We start from the raw sequence: 17,766 nt of genomic DNA on the forward strand, positions 1-17,766 counted from the left end.
GAAAACATGAACAAGTTTCTTTTTTTTAACTGTCAATTAAGAATCTTAGGTTGTTCAAATTAATAGCCGTGTCTACATTTTCATGTACAAACTGGAATATTTTCAGTATGAGCTGAAAATGAAGTGAGCATTTAGCTTTTCCTTTAAGCTCTGAACTAATATTTAGTTGTGTAACCATTATCTCTGATCACTGCTTTGCATCTGTGTAGCATGCACTCCACTGACATTTGACACCTGCGAACAGAAACTGCAGGCTGACTGCACTACGCTCCACAGATCTTCTGCAGTCTTTGGTTTTGCATCAAAAGCAGAATTTTTGAGGTCAATCCACAAATTCTCTATCGGATTGATGTCCGGGCATTGCACAGGCCACTTCATGACATCAATCTTTTTGGTCTGCAACCAGGATGTTGTGCGCTTGCTGATGTGTTTGGGGTCCTTGTGCTGAAACACCCATTTTAAGGGCATTTTTTTCCTCAGCGTAAGGCAATATGACCTCTTCCAGTATTTTTAGGTACTGAAACTGGTCCCTGGTGCCCGTTATGCGATAAATGGGCCCCAAACCACTGTGCTTGCACCTCCATGTTTTACAACCTTCACAGTGTACTGTGGCTTGTGTTCAGGCTCGTGGTTGGGGGTCGTCTCACGAACTGCCTGCGGCCTTTACACCCAATGAGAACACTCTTGCTTGTGTGTCCACAGAATATTTCACCACTTCTCTTCAGTCGGGTCGTTGTGTTCTTTGGCAAACTTTTCAATACATGTCTTTATTTCAGCAGTGGTACTTTATGAGCGTTTCTCATATTTATTATTTCGCACATAAATGTACTTTGTTGCTATATGTTAAGTAGAATTTTCAGGTACCTGTACTTTACTTGGGCAGTTTTATATTTCTTAAATCTTTTTATTTTTACTCCCCAGATTTTTAAGCAAATCTCTGTACTTGTTTAAAAATCTGTAATATCTGTACTTTCTACTCACGTTTTCAAAACAGACTCGTTTGGCCGACTTTGGCACAACATCGGAACGATATAGAAGGCATTTAGTTATTTAATCATTCATTAAGTGCAATCTGTTTGAATTTAACTTTAAATGTTTGTTTATTATTATTTAGGTTATTTTTTATTTTGCTTTGTACTTTTGGCGAAGCCGAAGTACCCGGAGAGAAGCCGTGCAGACGCAGGAAGAACATGCAAGGCTTAAGCTACGAAGCAACAGTGCTGACCATTGTGTCATTATTCCAACCAAGGATAACCAAGCACCGTTTTTATAGCTGTGATGCACCAGAGCTGATGTAACTCTACTGTTTATATAGAAAGTATATAAATGACCCCCGTGCTGAAAAACACATTACAAGAAAGTGTTGATTTTCATGTCGTAGTGTTAAATGTGGTTTTGATCTTCAAATAAACATAAATGAATACAAACTTCTCCTTAGTTGGTCAGCAGGCCTGCACACGTCTCAGGAGAGCTTCTGGCCCACTCCTCTTCACAGAGGCTCTCAGGCCTGTAGGTTCCTGGCTGCCACTTGACTGACCTTCATGTGCTTGGTGGTCATGCTGGACTCAGGATTCTTTATTTGTCACGTGCATGGTTATACAGATATAACATGCAGTGAAATGTGACCTGATACGCTCCACTGTGCAAAAAAAGAGAGACGCATCTTCAGTGTTGTGGCTGAGGCAAGGAGGTTGGCGTTCACATCAATCCTCCGTCAAATCAACGGTACGCAGTGCAAGAGTTACACGCTTTACACATTCAGAGGGAAATGTCAAGCATACACATTTAATCTCTGTAATATTCTGGATATTTATAATTGAGCTAATAGCATATATTTGAGTTTCTGTTATATTTTAACTTTGTAATATATTTGACTATTTCTTTTATTTCAGTCTGTTGCTGTTCTTGTTGTCTTGGAGCAACTGCAACCACATCATTTCCTTAGGGAATAATAAAGTTTCTGATTCTTTCACGATATATAGCGCCACCCACTGGTCTCTCGGTGAACTTGTATCCTTGAAAACAGCACCAATGCTTCCCCCCTGAATGCTTGACTGTTGGGATGCTGTTCTTTGGGTCACGTGCAGCATTTCTGTTGAGTCGATGCCAAAGCGCTAAACTTTGCTTTCATCTGACCGCATCACTTTCTCGCTTCTCTGGATTATTTAGATGTTTCCTGGCAAACTGAAGCAGCGCCTGCAGGTACAGGACATAGTGTGTTAGCAGTGGTGGTGACTATGGTTCTGACTGCCTTTAACAGAATCACTAACAAACCCCTGCTGTGTAGTTTTGGGCTGATCCAGCACCATCATCATCTTCACCCTGCAGTCAGTATCAGCTGTGTCAGCTGACCCTCCTTAGCATTGCCCCCGAGCTCCCTGCTCCACTCCCCTACACCCCGCCACACATACAGATCAACCTTTATACAATGTGTTTTTTATTTTCCAGATTTTTGGTTAATATTCGTTTTCTTACCATTAAAATGAAACTACCACAATAACTAAATGCTATTTATTTCTTTTTTAGAGCTCCTGTTTGAGGAATATTGCAAATTCAGCAGGGATCAAATAGTTATTACAGTGAACTTGTTCGTGTCACTTGTTCCACATGTTACATCCTTGTTCCAAAATGGAATAAATTAATTTTTCACCTCAAAATTCCACAAACAATATCCCACAGTGACAAAGTGAAGACAGTTTAAAGCTCTTGTAGAGTGATTAAAAATAAAAAACATTTTTTGTGGACTGTAAGGGCCCCTAGACTGAGGCTCTCTTTATTGCAACAGTTTACCTCTGATGGGGGTCTTTCCCTACCAAATGTTTTAATGTACTACTGGTCTTCACATATTCATAAGCTGACCTACTGGCTAAATTCACCCAACCTGATTTGGTGTAAACTTGAGATTCAATCAATTTCTCCATATTGTTCTCCTGCCTCCCTTATCTCTTCATCATTAAAACATCTTCTGTTGCTTCAAATCCCGCGGTGCTCTCTGCACTTTAGATCTGGTTTCAGTTCAGGTCGCATTTTAAATTCATATCCTCCTCTACCAGGTTACCATTGTTAAGGAATCCTCTATTTTCCCCTGACACTACTAGCCATATGTGAGAAAGAGGCACAAAGACCATGAGAGCCCTTTACAAAGATGATGTCCTTCTGAGTTTCTCAGAGCTCAAAATTATACCTACCTCCTTCTCACTGTTTCTCTATTTGCAAATTAGACACTGTTCTCATCACTGTTTCCAAATTTCCCATTCTCCCTGCTGATCCTCATGGGTTGACCTTCTGCTTTTTAGGCCTAATCAAAAATCACCTCTATCAAATATATATTGTATGCTTATGGGACCGAATCTGACTCATCAGGTAAAATCAGAACCGCTGGGAGTGTTTGAATCATGGTGGGATAAGGTGAATCTTATCATGCGTTGTTGTGCTACAGCTTTACTTTAAAGTAATAAACAGAGTTCTTTCTCAAACTTTTTCCTTCAGTTATAATCGTGACCTCTCCTTGCAATCTAAGCCATGTTTTGTTCTTCTGTCCAAGTTTTGGAGTGAATTATTTTCTGTACTTTCAGGGTTTTTTGGAATTCAGATCCTTGAAGACCTCTAATTGCATATTTGGAGTTCCAAGACTCCTCTTAATATACTCCCCAGCAAACAGATCTTGGCTTTTTGTTCCCTTCTTGCTAGACGCTGTATTTTACTTCTTTGGAAATCTCCCACGCCTCCATCTGCATTGCAATGGCTTAATACTGTCCGGACATTCTTGAGGGTGGAGAAGATCTCACTCACAGTGAAAGGTAGTTCTGCTAAATTTATCCACAAGTGGAGACCCTTTGTGGAATATCTCAAATCTTTTCCTTAGACAATGCAATTTACCCACCACTAGATTGAAAAGAATTTGAAATTTACTTTTTTTTAAGGTAGGCATAGGATTTAAGCACCCCCCCCCCTTCTATTCTTTTATTATTTTATTTTATTTATATTGTTTATTTTAATTTTTTATTATTATTATTTATTTTATTTAATTTTCTAATTTACTCACTTTTTTTCTTTTTTTTTTCTCAATTTTCTGTTCTTGTGTTGGTATGATGTTTTTTGTATTTTAATTTGTCTTTTGTTTAACAAGAAAAAGTTCAAATGATTGGGAAAGAAATGTTTGAGAAAATATGTCATGTAAGATGCATACAATACAATGTATGTAAGTTTGCATAATCTCTTGATGAACAAATAAAAAAATTAAATTAAATAAAAAACAAAAATATAACGTGCACATGTATTTACAGAGTTTGCTGAATACTTTGTTGAAGCAGTATTATTTAATGAAACTACAGATTTGTAACTCCATAATTAGAAAACTGCCATTTACATGAACAAACTGGAGTCCATTGAAATCACTGCAGCACAATTGTTGAACTTGTCTGTTAACTGGGCGGTTGGTGGTTTTATCTCTGATGTGCAGTCTGCACGCCAAAATATCCTCAGGCAAGATGCAAAACCCCGAGTTTGTCACGGTGCCTCGGCCCTCTCAGGTTGATTTGCTGCTTTCTCTCTCTCCTCTCTTTAGTGTGTGTGGGAGTAGTCTGGTTTTGGTACAGACGTGGGACTTTTCTGAGTTTCCCACCTTCTGACAGTGCTCAAATACAGTAGAAAAATGTTATTAGTCCACTTACTTTAACATCTATTATGGTCGACAGTATCGAACACTGAGGTCTAGCAGGACAAGCACAGAGATGAGTCCACTGTCAGAGGCCATAAGAAGATCATTTGTAACCTTCACTAAAGCTGTTTCTGTGCTGTGATGAGCTCTGAAACCTGACTGAAACTCTTCAATAACCATTCCTCTGCAGATGATCTGTTAGCTGTTTAACTCTTTCAAGGATGGCTTTTTAAGTAATGGTTTGATTACTACCACCCTATTATCAACCTTGTCATATTTAAGATTGAAGCATTAATTAACTGTAGTACTACAAGGTCAGGAAAGAAGAGAAATACACTTATTTGGGAAATTCCTTTCTAACAACATGATGAGTAACGATAAAGAAGCTACTTTTAGCTTCTGACTTAGTCATACATGTTTGATTTGACTGTTGTTTACATCAGAGGCTCGACACAACTCCAAAGGGATTTGGCTCCTCTTCAGAACAAGGCAGTGATCTTTCACTTCTTAGGCAAATGTGTAAACCACGTCTTGTACTACTACTAATGGCTATAGCGTCAATGGTTGTCTGTCTCTCTGTGATAGCCCCGTCATAGACTGGTGACAATGGACGGCTGTCAGAGGTCGACCCATAGCAGCTAGGATAGGCTCCCCCGTGATAGTGAAGGGGACAAGTGGAAGATGATGGACGGATAGATGGGTGGAAGGTGAAGCCTGTAATTTCCTGCACCCAGCAGTAATGAAATGCACCATACACACATTGTGGTGAGGTGACACACATTATATCACCTCACCACTTTGATTATGATGTAATTCATAATCAATTAATATTTGAAAGTTAGTGAGTATGGGCCATGAGATGGGAATTCGCAAAAGTCAACAGGCCATGAGGAATCAAGTAATAATCCTCGATAATTTCTATCAACGTGATTGGGGAGCATATTTGAAGCACTATGTGACAACCACCTCATAAGAGACAGCCTACAGAGTGTAGATGCTTAGGACTCTTCATTATTTGGTTTTGGAACTGAAAAAGTTTGGATGGTGAAATGTCTTCAAAAACTTAAAAATAAGTCCAGTTGCTTTCTTTTCAAGCTCTTAAGAAGAGGGAGGATCATTGAATCAGCATAACCTGTCTGCAGTGGGGGAAATGCAAGCAGGTGGACTATATCTTATGGATATAAGATGCCATTTTAAGTAGAAGGGGGAGAATATAGCCTCTCCCTCTCAGGGGCCAGGCCGTCAGCCGCACCTCCCCAGGGAAGGGATGGAGCAGTGACCTGCTCCCCCGGGACAGAAGATCCCTCAAACAGGTAGCTCCCTGGGCGATCCATCCAGGGGGTGCGGGATCACTGAGGGCATGAGGGGCCATCAGGACCAGCATTGCCTCCTCGGTCTGGACCTGGTGGACGACCGAGGGGAGGAGGGAGAAAGGAGGGAAGGCATACCTGGGGCATCCCACCCTAGGGGAGGGTCGTGTCCTTTAAGGAGAAAAACAGGAGGCAGTGTGTTGACTCCACGGAGGCAAAGAGGTTGACCTCTGCCCACCTGAAGCCGTGGCAGATTTGTTCGACCACATAGACCGCCGCAACCATGCTGTCCGTCCTGATAATCTGACCGAGGAGACGAATCACGTGGAATCCCTGCAGTCGAGGCAGAAAGTGCCGAAGCGCCAGGAAGACGGCGTGCAGTACATTGATATGGTGGGACGGTCTAGCAGCCGTTGACCCCACAGCCCTCGTGGACTGCACCCTTCCCCCCTTCACTCCCGAGTTTTGTCATATCCTATATGACCTGGCACGGGGTTCAAATGAGCCACCTGGATAATCATCTCAGCTTTTTTTTTTTGCAGCTTCTGGCATGAACAGCTGGGTGTGGTCTTCCCGTATGTGGGTGTCAAGCTGAGCGCAACACAAACATTGCATGTCCCTGCCAGTTGTGAACACACCCGCACACACAGCCCCATTACTGAACCCGGGCCAATCAGCTCCCAGACTCAGGGTTGCGCCGGAGCTAACGCAGCCTTCAGTGTAAATGCTTTATTCATGTATTTCATTTCCACCGTCCCCATACTCACGCCTGTACCCCTTTGGCAGACTTTTAAACCCTGACCCTTTGCTGATAGTGTGTGTCACTATCAGCACCTGGTTCTAATATGGTTGTAAGCCACAGAGGGGGTGTCCTACAATACCAACTGTCTGCCAGCTATAACCCAGTTTTGAGATCCATCCTCAGACGCCTTAACGCCCACTCACATCCTGGGTCATTTGATCTCAGTAAGTCACATGATAGGCTGGGGCAAGTTCTTACAACGGTTTACCTCAGCTGATAGTGACCCACACCTGTTTTCACACTTTGGCTCATGTGATTAGGCAGATGATCAATAGTGGGTCAACTCTTTAGGGACACTCCCAGTAGGGCTTAAAAATCTGGGACTGTCCACCAGTTGCTCTGAGAACTGAACAAGGTTCTCAGGTGAAACGTCTTCAAGAAACTTATAGAAGTCCAGACACTTTTCTTTCCAAGCTGCTTAGATTACCATGACCTGGATGACTGAGAATCTTCACAGACATGATTGGATGAGGGTTACCAGCCTTGCCCTGCCCCTCAACCCGCTGCCCCATCCCTCCTCTGCACTCGTGCCACAAACCACACTCTGACACATGGGTTTTGTGTTTTATTCTAAAATAGACTTTTCCATCTAAATTCTTTTCATACATGAGAATTTGTAGTGTTACCACATCTGTATGACAAGTATGTTAAATGACTGTAAGGAGGAACAACATGGTGATCCAGTGGATTTTCTTCTTTGGAACATTTGGGAAACAGAATGTTGATAACCCCACTGGTAGTTTCTATAACCAGTAAGGGGAATGCTGGCGTTGTCCCCGTTTGTTCAGGAGGAGGTTAACATATTGGTAGCTTCAACATAAACAGAGGACAGAGTGTTTGGTTGTGTATACATTTTGTTGGTGAAAGAACATATAACTGTTTAGTTTGAAGACTTGTTTACATTCTGGATGAATGTGCCTTTAATGAAGCAGCTGAAAGGTGCAGGCTGGTTTTCTTGGAGTTGGAACAGAGGGCTGTTGTGTCCTCCTGCTATGGACGTATTTGTAGACTTGAAATTGAGCTGGTGCCAAGCTGGTCTGCTCTCACCTCCCCTCAGGAACACACGCTCACACCCAGCTGTGCATCCATGACTCTACATTAATTTGCTTGAGACTGTCATCTTAAACAGCACTGCAGCTTACCGTTTCCATACCTAACACATCCTGAACCTCAACACATCTCTTTACCCTAACATTGAAACATAATAGGTGTTTTCTGCTGCCCACATAAAGAAGAGGCCACTCACTCAGTCACTGGAAAACTAAATATAAAATCTGGATCTGTCAGCATGAGACAGTGTAGAATAAATATGTTAACATGATACACTTAGAGCAAGATAAATGTTTTTGTTGTTGTTTTTACTACTAGACAAAAAGACTCATGGAAACATTTGAAGGTGAAACTGAGTTCAGCTGACTCAATGCTGAGAGCCTCCTTCGTCATTTCCCTGCAGTCATGAGATCAGTGTTGAGCTGCGGCTGTGAGACGCACAGATGACTGATGGTCAAGCACAGGATTAAATACCACAGCCAACTGTTGTTCCCGATTTAGGATCCTCAGAGACAGCATGTCAAGTACAGACAATCCTGCAGCTCCCATTCACTTTAGAGTCTTAATAGTTTTTAAAATCTTTAATATTTTTGGTTTCCTGCTTCCAACTTTAATGCTTGGATTCCTTCCTCTGCTTGTCCCACATTTCCAGGATGTACTCAGTAGAGAATTTAGGAGCTAAAGAGCAGGATTTTCAGTTTTATCTTTCTGTAACATATTGTGCTGTCTAGAGTCTATGTAACTGAGACTGAAATGTAAACTGCTGCATCATGGCAGCGAGGACAGTTCGATGTTTTGTAACGGTAATATTTCAGTGCGTGCTTCTGACAGACAGCTCACAGGTGTCTGGCTTAGCCAGGCTACAGTTCCAAAGGTCACAGGCAGGAGTGCAGCAGGGATCTGATTGCTTTGACCTCTACTACAAGTTTCCAAGTATATGTTATGATCATTTTGAGCTTGAATTCTTGGATGTTTTTTAGTGAGCTCTTATTGAACAGTAGAATTTCAAAATAATACAAATAATACTGAAATGGTTTATGGAAACCATCACAATCAGCTCTATACACCAGGCTGTGGTGAATGATTCTGTATGTGGTTGTACCAGAGCACTGACAGTTTCTGTAGGTTCACCAAAGCATTGGAAAAATAGCAGCTACAGTTAGGTTCACAATGACACACTTCCTTTATTTTAACTTTAAACAATCAAGATGTGTTTGAAGAGAATGTCTAGCTCTGATGACAAAGATTTAAATTGTTACATCATTGTTACATTAAGTGTTCAGGAATTACAGCAATGTTCCTCTGAAGCCACTTCAGGGGATCAAAGGTAAATAGGCAAACTCTTCATTTAATACTTGCATGAAAATTCCTTGCCGTCAATGACTGTAAATATCATGGACATCAGCAAATGCTGTAATTCCTCCCCTCTGATGTTCTGCCAGATGTTTGCTTCAGCCTTCATCAGTTGGTGCTTGCTCTTGGGTCTCCCTGCGTTCAGTTATGTTTTCAGAAAATGAAAAACATGCTCTGAGATCAGGTGAGTGACATTTCCATTAAAAAAAAAAGAGAAAAAATTAATTTTCTTTCTTTCTTTGGATGGTGAAGGCAACAGTGGTACTAGTGGCAATCAGAACAGTTGGTGCAGTGACCTTCAAGCTGGGCACAGGGCTCCAGGAGATCCCAGGAGCAACACCTCTGTCCAGAAGAGCTCAGTCCTAGGAACAGCAAAGATACTGCGCAGGACCCTCAAGCTCCTCGTCTCTGGTAGGGGACTCGAGCTTGAGGAGAAAGACCGCCCGCAGTGCCCTCTACTTTAATTTTACTAATCTTGCCAACCCTAAAAATATAACATTCTTAAAAAAATGAATCAATCTATTTCTTATAGAATTTTGGATTTTTAAAAAATTATTATTATCATTATTATTATTTTTTAACATTGATCGGTACCTTACACGAAATACAAAAACAACCCTCTTTACATTTTTACATGCTGTAGTGCCATATTTTGGGAGCATTTCAATTTGCTATGCAATAAAATACAAACATTATATCCCACATTTTAATAATATGTATGTATTAAGTCCATAGTAACTGCATACATTGCTAAAATGTGCAAAAAAAGACAAAGAAATTGAAAATGGTTTTTGTTTTTTTTACTCATTTTTCTAGTTACAGAAATGTCAAAGATACATTCCTCAAAACTGTAAATGCAAATATAAATTTACTGTAAACAGCAATGACAGATTTATTATTCTCCTGCTTTCCTGCTGGTAAGCAGCAGAGCACCAAGCCTCTGTAAAACAACACATGCAGATGGATTATAGTGACTCACTGTTCATTTCGTATTCATTACTGTAACACACTTTAGGCAGAAGAGCATTTTTAAATATTATCCGCATATATTTGTATAGTGTTTCTATAATTTACCTCTACAAAGCTTTATGGTGTCGACGTTTGTGTTCAGTTCATCAGATTAAGAAAACATACTGCTCTGTTTGACCTGGGACATGGAGGGTGACGTGTTTTAAAACTCCTGTGGTACAGCTGTGTACTGTGGGTGTGGAAAAGAATGATCATTGTGCTGTCTGATAATATCTACATGTAGTGAAAAAAGCAGGGCTCCCAGCCAGTTTCCTCATGCAACTCCAAAACAAAAGTCCAAACTAAGACTATTCACATGTAACACGTTCCTCTCTGTAACGTGTTACATGTTTGGATCTAGATAAGAGCACATTTAGAAACCAACCTATTATCAAGATGGGTTAAATGGATACCACGGTCAACTGTGTCAACTCAAACTGTGCAGTCAGCTTTTGTCTGATCTTAAAGCTTTGGTGTTATTATTGTTCTGTTTACAGTAAAAAGCAGTAAAAAGCCACTCTACAGACCACTGGAGCATTTGATATCCACACAGTAGTCTATTTTCTTTCGCTTACCCTTGTCCAGATTGTGGGAACAGTGGTCTAGGCAGAGATTCTCAGACATCCCTCTCTGCAGCCATGTTTTCCAGCTCTTCTGGTGGGACCCTGAGACATTTATAAGGTGGGCAAAATATCTGCCCAACAGGTCCTGGGTCTAGGGTCTCCTCCCAGTTGCACATGCCCAAAACATCTAACCTGACCAGATATTTTTTTGTTGTTGTGGAACATAAGGATAAGTGGAAAAGGATGGATGGATGGATGGATGGATGGATGGATGGATGGATGGATGGATGGAAGAGCAGTGGCTCTAGTCTGAGACTCTCCTAAATGACCAAGCTCCTCACCCTATCTGAGGTCACTGGAGGCCTTACTGGTCCAATCCCTGCTTGCCACTAAAGTTGGGCATTACTCTCCCAGTGTAGTGATTTGGGTCTGCTGGATTTGGAAAAAAGGAACTCATGATACATACATTGGCATAAACGTAATAAAAGGTGAAAATCCCCTAGTCGAAGTTCTTCTTTAAATGTTTTTACAAATGATAAAATAGGTTACTTTTAGCTCTCAAATGGTTTTAAAAAAATAATTTCCCAATGTCATCATTCTCTAGACTCTGCATGTAACAAATATAAAAGGCTAATGCCTCTGTGTGTGCCTCAGAAGCTGCATTACATCCTTCATGTGCTAGCAACAGATTATAAATAGACTGACACCTAAAGTGGAAAAGTCCCCCCAGCTGAGGGGGGCTCATGACAGAGGGAAAGGTTCCTGCCAGTTAGTTTGTGTTTCACATTTACTCCTTGCTAAAACATCTGAACAACAGCAACAATGTTATTATTCTCAGATTATCCTCCAGGATATGAAGCCACTGCATGTGTGACGTGTTAAATTAATCTGAGCTATGTCAAGGCACCCATAGTTATAACTGTAGTGAAACAGGAAGTTTAATAGGGTTAGAGAACAGCTTTCATTAAATAACACATCTCCAAATTACACAAGTTACACTACCAGCTAAAAGTTTGGACACATCTTCTCATTCAATGGTTTTTCTTTATTTTTACTACTTAAGATACTTAAGATGGATAGTAGATAGAAACTGAAGAACTCAAATATATGAAGCAAGATATTATGTAGCAAAACACATTAATAAATATCTCTGAATATGTCTTGTATTTTAGATTCCTGAAAGCAGCACCCTTTGCTTTGTTGGCAGCGCTGCAAACCCTCGGCCTTCTCTCAGTGAGCTTCGTGATGTCATCACCTGACATGGTCACAAGAGTCACCTCTGCTGCTGAGGACGCATTCATCGGAACCAGCATGGCTACCACAGCATCCTGCAGCCACATGCATCCCATCCAGTTTGTGTTTAGTTGGACCATCATTTGTTTTCCAAACACACCTCCAGGCTGTGTGAGGGCTTTTTGACCAAGAAGGAGAGAGATGGAGTGCTGACCAGATGGTCTGGCCTCCACAGTCACCTGACCTAAACCCAGTGGAGATGGTTTGGGATGAGATGGAGCACAGAGTGAAGGCAAAGGACCAACAAGTGCTCAGCATCTCTGGGAGCTCCTTCAAGACTGTTGGAAACCGTTTCAGGAGACGACCTCATGAAGCTCATGGAGAGAACGCCAAGAGTGAGCAAAGCAGGAATCAAAGCAAAGGCTGTTTGGAAGAATCTGAAATATCAAACATGTCCTGAGTTATTTCACACTTTTTTGTTTACTACAGAATTTCATGTGTTTATTCATAGTTTTGATGCCTTCAGTGAGAATCTACAGTGTAAACATTCATGAAAATAAAGAAAAAACATTAAATAAAAAGGTGTGTCCAAACTTTTACTGGCAGTGTGATTAACAGTGAAACCACAGTGTAAACACTGGGTGGGGCTCTCCTGTGTGCTTTGGCTGCTCGCCCTGTGACGCTCTCCTTTGACTTCCTCTTATTTATTTATGTATTTGTGCCAAAATATAAGCATTCTAGTGGAAAATGTATCATTATTTTTGTTAAAACCTTTGTTTTAAATGCTCACGATGAGATTTAAACTGTAAACTTCCTCCTTTTTGGATGGGCGGAAGTTGGAAGAGACATCTGATTTTATTTTGAAAGTCCCAGTGACGAGGGGTTCCGGTTTGTCCGCGTTAACTTCACGATATGTGACCGGAGTATTTGTTTTGTACCGTGTCTACGGATCGAGCACTGGTGAGGATCTGTCATCGAGGCAGGTGGAGTCTCCCATCCACTCCCCGGTGAAGGAACACGGAAGAGGGGACACGCCTGCCCTCCGTGTAATTTAACTTCGGCGTGTGTGACAGGGTCGAGCATGACTTCGGTTTGGAAACGGCTCCAGCGGGTAGGAAAGAAGGCGTCGAAATTCCAGTTTGCGGCTTCGTTTCAAGAGCTGATCATAGAATGTACAAATAAATGGTGAGTGACATAATTCTTATATTTGTCAGTATTTGATAACTGTGGATTTGCTGCGCACCCCGGCACTGCTCCGTGGTGTGCTGTCTGAGCGTTAAAGAGGCTGACAGAGAAAGTGATGCCAAACTCCGGTCAGGCGTGTGAACTTCTCATTTCGGCGAGTAAAGCCTGTGAAACTAAGTGTATCATCCACACTCAGTTTACACGAGCCGGTGTATTTATCACTGCGCATTAAATTAACGTCTTATTGACAGACTTAATACACTTACTCCGTGTAATTACAGGTCGTCGGCACAATACCTCAGGTTTTAATGTTCAGAAAAAATAAACGCTAAAAGCTTTGTTTTGCTGCAGAGAGAGCCCGCCCCATTACTTCCGTGTTTGTTTTCTTGATAAGAGAACTGTAATTGTTACCATGCGGCATCCTAATAACCATGGCAACGGGTCAAGCCAAAAAACTGTCGTGGCTGTGGGAGTGAGTGGTGGTGCAGTTTAGTGTCACTGCTGGTGTCACGTGTGCTGGTGGAAGGATGAAGCATCTACGCCGTCATCAGTGGCTGAAAGTAGACTTCTGGACACTGAGGTCATGGATAAAAACTTCCCCTCTTATAAGAAATCTGTGGCAGGCCCAGGTCTGCAATAACTGTTGGGAGGAGTTAAAACACGAGGAAACCTTTTTATGAAGGCAAACAGTTGTTGCAGTAAAGTAGCGCTTTAACCAGATTCAAACACTTGTGTTTTTGTGGCTCATAATGTGATTCTGGGTGAGTGCTGAGCCACCACCAGCTGACCTTACACTAACTGGTCACATTTTGTGAGGCTGGGCTGTATAAGAAATCAGCCACCACTTTAATCACACTCTGGATCTCTTATACCATGGAGTAGACTCCATGGTATAACTCTCAAACATGCACCTTGAGATGAAGTGGCATCTCACTAATTTAGAATACCTTCATTTTCCCAGGAAAGATGGTTTGTTGCTCTATTTAAAAGCCCTCAGTAAGGCTGTGACATCTCACTCCTCATCATTAATTGAAGAAAGTATTGAATTCACTAATTTCTTTACTAATAACATTTGAACAATTAGAGAAAAAATAACTGATCACAGATATATAATATGTTCAGCTACTTTCAATACTATTTATATTTATTTAGTCTTTGTCTGACTGATCCTACTGCATTAACCTCAGTAATCATCATGTGTCTATTAAAACCAATTACTTCACGACTGCTATAATATGTCCTACCATAAATTAGTGCTTCAATTTTAAAATATGATTAATCTGTCTCAATCCTTTACGTACGACCGGCCTGTGTTTGCTGGGTTCGTTACTCAGCCATCCTTAGCCTCAGCTGTCTTAGCTAATTGCAGGTCGATCTCCAATCATCCTTTAGCTCAAAACATCTCCAAAGAGTCAGTGTAAAAAAGCTCGTTTTATTTGTAGAGGGAAAAAACCAACCCCAATCTCTGGTTCTGTGAGTCTTACCCAGTAAGCAGTGCTTAGATGGAGCTACTGGGTGTGGGGATTAGCCCAGTACTAACTGCCTGAAAAGCCCCGAATGCCTACCCTTCTTCCTGTGACAGAGCCAGTACAGGCCCAGCTGCCAGCAGCCCGTTTGTTACTGCAGCTCCCCTCTAGATTGGTGCACTTGGTAACTAACTGGGTTAAATTTAGCGTCCTGGAAGACTGAGGAGGGCTGGATTAACCTGTAAGAGTCATTCATGGTGATGTAGATGAATACTTTACCAGTCCCTTTGTAAAGGCCCACAATTAAAACCATTTAACGAAGGATATTTTATTAAAGCAATATAATAGGAGCAAAACAAAAGCAGAACCAAATAATACTAATCGGAAAATATTAATCGAATCACCTCGGTTACATGTGTCTAATGAACCCATTGTAAGCTAATGCTGAGCTTGTTCGGATCCTTGTGAAGAAGGAGGTTGGAGAGATGGGCACACCCAGGCACGAGGAGGAGCTTCCAGCTGTGAACATCTTAGGTCCAAACCTCTGAACTGCTCTTCTTATCGACTCTGCACAAAGCTTTTATACCTGCTCCTCCTTTCTTCCCCCTTTTTACGTCACATCGTCTAAGATAACGTCTGGTCTCACCTCTGGAATCACTGTCCACCCGTACCTCATCATCCTCTCTCTGTCTGTCTGAGTTTTCATGATTTAAAACTAACTTTAAAAGTTAAAATCACTTCATTACAGTTTCTTTTTTTCCATGTTATTCTTACCATAGAAAGTTTCATTGTCGCATATTTCTCCTTATGTTCCATTAGTTTATATAACCTCTCTGTCATGATTTTAATCCAGTTACAGGAATACTTTCTTTTGCTGTTTTTCTTTAAAACTGAATACTTAATACATTTTCTTGTATTTAATCATACATTTATAAAGTCAGACATTCTCTCAGATTAGTGGCTCCTTGGTGTCACACCCACACACTGATTATATATATTGGCAATTAAGAATTAAGCAAAAACAAATATGAATTATGGCCGTTTGTCCTTATTTTTTTAAAGGCTTAAAACTCCCTGAAAAGCCTTCAGCTAATCCAAAATGCTGCAGCAAGAGTCCTGACAGGGACTAGAAAGAGAGAGCAGATTTCTCCTGTTTTGGCTTCCCTTCATTGGCTTCCTGTTAAATCCAGAATTGAATTCAAAATCCTGCTCCTCACATACAAGGTCTTAAATAATCAGGCCCCATCTTATCTTAATGACCTTGTAGTACCATATCACCCTATTAGAGCACTTCGCTCTCGCTCTGCAGGCCTACTTGTTGTTCCTAGAGTATTTAAAAGTAGAATGGGAGGCAGAGCCTTCAGTTTTCAGGCCCCTCTTCTGTGGAACCAGCTTCCAGTTTGGATTCGGGAGACAGACACTATCTCTACTTTTAAGATTAGGCTTAAACTTTCCTTTTTGCTAAAGCATATAGTTAGGGCTGGACCAGGTGACCCTGAATCCTCCCTTAGTTACACTGCAATAGGCCTAGGCTGCAAGGGCTGGCTTGCTTTTGTCCTGTCTCCCTCCTTTCACCTCCAGCGAGTCCTGGCTGTTAGCTGGTAGCTGTCCCTCCCTGAGCCTGATGCTGCTGAAGGGTTCTTCCTGTTAAAAGGGAGTTTGTTTCCTTCCCCCTGTTACTATTTAGTGTCATCTGACTATTATTATAGGGTGGAGGGTCTTTACCTTCCAATATAACTGACCACTGTTGTTGTGATTGTGAAACATCAGCATGTAGTGGTGCACAAGTCTAAATAACAGAATTATTAAATGAGTCTACCAGTGAGAGACGGGGCCTTAAATGAACCCAAAAAGCCGACTGGCCCAGTCACTAAAAGTTTTGTTTTGGCAAGATAAGGACCTTTTTTTTCTCATTATTCCACGACAGATTAATCAGATCAGATATTTGGACCTGATCCCAGATGTTGAACTTGAGTATGAGAATAAAGGAATATAAAGGAGTACATGATTAGGATGATGATTGCCAGATTCTTTAAGAAAAACTACAATATTTTGCAAAGTGAAGAAAATTCTTTAGGAGGTAGGTCTATAACTGACTCTACGAGCCAGAGACATCTTCATGGATGAACCATCAGTCCCCATTGGCCTCTTCCAGAAAACATCTAAAATCTTGGTATTTGCTCGGCATTTCTCTTCTCTTGAACAGATTGGATGATTAGTCTGGTTTTCAGTGTTCAGGACAAGCTTGAAACATGTTCCTCTTGGCCATTTCCAGTTTATGTATACAGAGGATATTGTGCTTAGCTTTAGAGCTGCTGTTTTAGGTTCGGCATGTAGGAGTTCCTTTAATTCCACTGGCGTTAGTCATTGTTCAGTCAGCGTCAACATGTGTTTTCAGTCTTCTGGCCCTGGCTTGTATTTTGGCCGGCCTTCCTTTCACACTGTTTGTGCTTGGTGGTAGTTTAGAGAGATTTGCCACATTTTGCATGCTCTGTACTGGGGTCAGTGGTGTCTGTTAAGGCAGTGTTACTGGAAATCTAATGACAGCACACTGTAAAAGGTAATTATCATGTAATCACGTCCTTTCTTTTTGGGCTCTGAAGGAATCTCTGAGGTCAGAGTGCCTGAGGTGGTTTTAAGCATCCCTTATTTTGTCCCATAGGATTTTCTTTTCTGGATTTCATCCCAAGACAATTACTGTAGATCAAAGCCGATATTCACCGGAACAATAAAACCACACACAAAAGTTTAACACTGAAATAAGTTAAATGTCAAAGCTAAAACGGTGACAAAGATTTTGACACCACGACTAAAACTAAACTTTTATTTCTTTCCCAGCAAAAAGTTTTTGAAACTTATGATCTATAATTGTACATTTCTTCTTCTTCTTCTTCTTCTTCTTCTTCTTCTTCTTCTTCTTCTTCTTCTTCTTCTTCTTCTTCTTCTTCTTATTTGAAACAAAAACTGAAGCAGCAAAGTGCATAAGAAACAAACTTTGTGTCACTGCTAAATGTTTGGTCATGTCTGTAGGACAAAGATGCAGCCAGTTCATGTCAATAGTAACCAGTTTTATTCCAGGAGTAATGCAGATTAGCAGCTCAGATCGACGACACTCAGTGAAGGAGTGAGTAATGTA

The 17,766-nt window shown here is 41.1% G+C and overlaps 1 protein-coding gene across 9 annotated transcripts in view; it reads left to right on the forward strand.

Moving 5' to 3' along the window:
* The first annotated feature begins 12,840 nt into the window (after positions 1 to 12,840).
* The window catches only part of ehbp1l1a (EH domain binding protein 1-like 1a), a 47,629-nt gene continuing 42,703 nt past the window's right edge, over positions 12,841 to 17,766 (forward strand). For all 9 annotated transcript variants that reach the window (XR_006052872.1, XM_042213358.1, XM_042213361.1 and 6 more), the window contains exon 1: positions 12,841 to 13,164. Coding sequence is in view for 8 of the 9 variants with exons in the window: in XM_042213358.1 (XP_042069292.1) it covers positions 13,061 to 13,164 (104 nt within the window). In the remaining variant the exon portion in view is untranslated. The remainder of the gene's footprint in view (positions 13,165 to 17,766) is intronic.

Source organism: Haplochromis burtoni, unplaced genomic scaffold (genome assembly GCF_018398535.1).
Source record: "Haplochromis burtoni strain Fernald_Lab_line unplaced genomic scaffold, NCSU_Asbu1 Contig_438, whole genome shotgun sequence".
NCBI lineage: Eukaryota > Metazoa > Chordata > Actinopteri > Cichliformes > Cichlidae > Haplochromis > Haplochromis burtoni.